Below are 5000 nucleotides of genomic sequence, written 5' to 3' on the forward strand. Positions count from 1 at the left end.
GAGATCTCTTCCACTGTTAGTCGTTCATCTCATTCCAGAAAGTGAGAAGGCTTGGCATTTAATTCTTGAATTGAAAGACATTGTTGAGTTATTTAGGTGGGACAAAATATTCCAAAGGATTGGTGCTCTCTGTTGGCTACACAAGCAGACTACTAGATTTTGTGTGCTTTTTGAGTGCTTGAGATATGTTTTGTGGATGGTCACATATTTTTCATTGTTGAAATGTTCGAAGCTGGCTTTGTAGAGCCCCTAAGGTGTTTCCTGCTCAACATCAAAGATCCTGCAGTAACTGTGGTTGTTGATCCTGACCAGGTGAATGACTACACCCTCCTTGCTGAACGACTACACCCCCCTTGCTGCATATCTTGTTGATGGAAAGGTGCTTGTCACTCCAAGGACATTCATAATACATTAAGGTACAAAAGTGCATGTTTGCTCATGCAGATACCTTTTACACTGCGTTTACTATTTTCAGATGTTTTCAGCTTTTTTTCCCCTTGTGTGTCACACCGTTATAGCTGTTGGTGCCTCCAAGATGCTTCTCCAAGTTATTATTTCACCTCAGGAGATAAGGTGTGTCACCCTAGATAGTGTACCTGACTCAGTCAAGGACCTACGTGAAGCACTGTGTACAAATATGGGCTTGCAAGGAAACTTCATTTTACAGATTGAAGATCCAGCCTTTGCAAATGAGCTCTGCAATTTGACCGATATCAAAGATCTACCAAATGATCACATTTGGTCACAGTTTGTTCACATTTTCTGGTCCTGTATCTGACAACACTAGATACTGCAAGCTTGAGTTTCCTCAAGTAGTGTTTCCTCAGTGGAATGGCCTGATAATTTTGTTACTCCTGATTCCTCCCATGATGTTGAACTTCAGCTCAGTGCAGCAAACGATACCTATGCTAAAGATGGCACAGTGACAGACATCTCCAAGAGTGAAATACTTGATGAACTAGCTGATATGATGTCCAAAATCACTCCTTATCCAAGAAAAGACCACTATGAAAATGTAGCGACAGCTTTTGTAGAAAAGCACCCTAGTCTCGGAGACCCAGGTTCTGTGATAGGATGGTACTGCTGGGTATTCAGCTTCAAATTCAAGATGGGCAATTACCACCAGAGACTGATGGCAGCTGGAGGCCGTGAGGTTCTGGTGAATAAGAGAAAGAAGGGACAGACCAACATCAAGGCAATCAAGAAGTCAAAGAAAGGAGAGATCCACGTCTTGCTAGATCCACCTGAAGGTCAAAGTGCAGGTATATCAGAGAAAGGAATACCATGCTTCTAGAGGTGCAGAAGCCTGATCTGGACTTGAAGCTCATGGATGAACTGATGATGGTAACATTTTCACAGCGAAGAAAGGAAATCACTGGGGATGAGCCACTTTATACTTATGGACAGATGGCCTGCATTGATTAATGAGAGACGGGTAAGCACACATCCACAGGATGATGGAGAACAAAAAAATGATCTGTTGGTTAATGTTAAAAGATCATATGTAATTTTCATATGTTTATTATTTTCATTTTGGCTTGCTATTGCTTTACACTCTACTATTAATCTGTACTCTCCATCATCACCCCACGTTTACTGTCTTATACGTCGGATAGTCTCTGCTGACCTGCAGTCATTTCTGGCCCTTGGTGCCAAGTCTCTTGGAACTCCACAAAGCAGCCCTCTCAAACATGAGGTTGACTCTTAGCAGTGTTATGCAGTGCCTTAATAAGGAGGTGCATATGAAAATGTACTTAACAATATGTACTATAATAAGGAATCAAATGTAATTACTGTATTTCCTCAGTCTCTTTGGCAGTATTTCAACTTTATGATGTTTTTGTGTCAAATTTCTGTTCTGTGTCTGGTTAGATGACAAACAGCCATGTGTAAATGGTCAAAGAGCCACCTGGACTGCTACTATGGGAGCTCCTACTGGTGACGTGATGTTCTGAGAGAGTGGGAGAGGGAGAATGCAGTAGTGTAGTAGTGCACACTTCAGTGGAGCCGATATAAGGAGGTGGTTTTTATAAAGCAGCAGGATAAATTTGAACTAAATTTGTGTGTTGTTTTAGGTTCATGGAGATATCCTGGATGTCCTCGTGAAGGGACTGTGTTGGACATCTAATTGGACATGAAGGTGTCCTGCATGATGCTTTCCCTCATGAAATTATCAACATGGCCATGGTGGTAGAAGAGGCAGTTGTTCTTCGTGAAATCAAAGATGTGCCCAGTGGTTTTGCTATGTTAATGTGCACCATCTACTGCCTTAATCTGCAGTACCTCACAAAATGAAGTACTCACTTGAATTCCTGTGGAAGGTCATCATGAAGATAAACTCTGACCAGTGATCAGCTAGGATAATTGGACTTAGAAACAAACTGCTGAGGTTTTGTTTATAGATTGATTGTACATCTTGTGTCTCAACTGGGAAGGAAGGTTTTTCTACGGTGTTGAATATTACTGCCACTGAAAAAGTGATATCGATAAAATGATGAAAACAATATAGACGTGTGTTGCATCACAAGCTGTTGGAGGACATTATGTTGATGTACAGAAACGTTCTTTTTATTTACCATATCAAAACCAAGCGCTGTTGAATGTTGAGACTTAGTTACAATTTGTAAACTTTTAACATGTTTCCTCTCAATACTTGACAATGTTAAACTGCATGATTGTGCAGAGCAACTCTGCACAGAGAGATTTAGAGGCAGAAACATGGCATGGAATTGTTATAAGTAATAATTGTAATAGGTTTTATCAAGTTTTAGAAACACTTCAATCATTATCTTGGGTACAGTCCCTGACATAAGTTCTGTCGCATATCCATGTTGTGGAAACAAAAGCTTATAACCTGATTGGTTTTAGAAATGACTCATATGAAAGCTGAAACCCTCCCAAATGAGATTTAATTTACGAAAATAAATTTGCTTTACTGCAGAAAAATTAATCATTTAATGAACACAGAAAGGTCAGATTTTAGCAAGACAAAAGTTGTCGCCCACAGAAAGTAAGATGAAAATCAAACAAATAATTCACTTCATATACAAAAATATGCTTCATAACACTGGTAAATGATGTTGTGGTGCTATTAGAGCCCTATTTAATATTTTGTGTGACTTCCACGAGCTTGTAGGACCGCATTCATGCGGTTCGACAATGATTCATACAATAGCAAAGAATGCAGTCTTACATGCCTCCCAGAGTTAATCAAAATTCTTTGGTTTTTGTCTGGAGCACCTTGATCATCTTCGCCTTGAGGAACTTCGATGTAGAGATGGATGCATGAGATGGAGCATCATCCTGCTGGAAAATTTGACCCGTTTTATGATTGGGAATGTAAGATGTAGCTAATACTTCTTAATATTTTAAGCTATAGATATTGCCTTCCACCTTGCAAATGTTTCGCACACCCCCATACTGAATGTAACCCCAGACCATGATCTTTCCACCACCAAACTTGACTGTTTTCTGGGTGAATCTTGGATCCATACGGGCTCCAGTAGGTCTCCTGCAGTATTTGCGGCGGCTGTGGTGTAATTCAACTGAAGATTCATCTGAGAAATCCACCTTCTGCCACTTTTCCAGCGTCCATCCGTTTAGCAGGCTGTGGGCCTTGGCAAATGCCACACAGTTTTTTACCTGCCTTTTGTTTAGTGCTGGCTTCTGGGCACCGATTCGACCATGGAGGCCATTTTGAGACAGAATCCTACAAACTGTTCTAGTTGACACAGGGACTTGAGGTGACCAGGCCTGGTGGAGCTCTGCTGCAGTGGAAGAGGGACTGGCTTTGGATTTTCTAACCAACAAACGTTCCTCCCGAGCAGTTGTCTTGTGGGGTCTGCCGGACCCGGGCTTGTCAAAAACATCTCCAGTCTCTTCAGATCTCTGGAAGGCATGTAAGACAGCATTCTTTGCTATTCCTGATGACTTCATCAATAAATTGTATAAATCATTGTCAAACCGCATGGATGTGGCCCTTCAAGCTCGTGGAAGTCACACAAAATATTAAATATGGCTCTAATAGCACCACAACGTCATTCACCAGTGTTATTTACATTTACATTTATGGCATTTGGCAGACGCCCTTATCCAGAGCAACTTACATTTTTTATCTCATTTTTTATACAAGTGAGCAATTGAGGGTTAAGGGCCTTGCTCAGGGGCACCTCAGTCATGGCCTCAGGTCTGGGGGTCGAACCCACGACCCTCCGGTCCCAAGACCAGTTCCCTACCACCAGGCCATGGCCATGACATGAGTGTTATGAAGCATATATTTGTATATGAAGTGAATTATTTGTTTGATTTTCACCTTTCACCTTACTTTTTGTGGGCGACAAAACGTTTGTCTTGCCAAAATCTGACCTTTCAGTGTTCATTAAATGATCAATATTTCTGCAGTAAAGCTAATTTATTTTAGCAAAAAAAAATTTGGGAGGGTTTCAGCTTTCATTCGAGTCATTTCTAAAACCAATCGATGAATTTAAAGTCAGGTTATAAGCTTTTGTTTCCACAACATGGATAAGCAACAGAACTTGTGTCAGGGACTGTATTGTCAACTAGGCATTGTTTAGAAATAGACACATTTTACACCCACATTAGTGCTCTTAACTTGAACATTTTTAAGGCAGCAGGTGAACTCACGTGTGTAAGTTTAACCAACCCGAAATATTTTTCTGTGTGGATCTGTGGTGATACAGCCCAGTTACTGATCTTTATACGTGGGGTAAGGAAAAACTTTGAGATGACAGACGAGTTGCAGGTATGTGGTCGATAATTTTATTTATTTATTTATTTAATTATTATTTATTTTATTTTTAACAGAAAAAGCTACTTTCTAAACTGAACAATCACAAGTTCAAAAATCAATTATATTATTTTGTCCTCCACATTTGCAATGTATCATTCAGTGTTTATTTTAAGATATAGTATGGATGGTGTATGCAGTATATTTGTATAGTACAGAACATCTAAATCCATTCCAGTTTCTCATGTGGCCC

The 5000-nt window shown here is 40.1% G+C and overlaps 1 protein-coding gene across 2 annotated transcripts in view; it reads right to left on the reverse strand.

Annotated features, from left to right (window-relative positions):
- gpc5a (glypican 5a) overlaps positions 1–5000 on the reverse strand; it is a 112314-nt gene that overhangs the window by 78327 nt on the left and 28987 nt on the right. The window contains exon 6 of one of the 2 annotated variants that reach the window (XM_077023216.1): positions 3372–3888. The exons of the other annotated variant lie outside the window; for it this stretch is intronic. Within the exon in view, the coding sequence (XP_076879331.1) occupies positions 3654–3888 (235 nt within the window). The 3' untranslated portion in view covers positions 3372–3653. Of the gene's footprint in view, positions 1–3371; positions 3889–5000 lie in introns of those variants that run through there. 2 annotated transcript variants of the gene reach the window in all.

This window comes from Brachyhypopomus gauderio, chromosome 12 (genome assembly GCF_052324685.1).
Source record: "Brachyhypopomus gauderio isolate BG-103 chromosome 12, BGAUD_0.2, whole genome shotgun sequence".
NCBI lineage: Eukaryota > Metazoa > Chordata > Actinopteri > Gymnotiformes > Hypopomidae > Brachyhypopomus > Brachyhypopomus gauderio.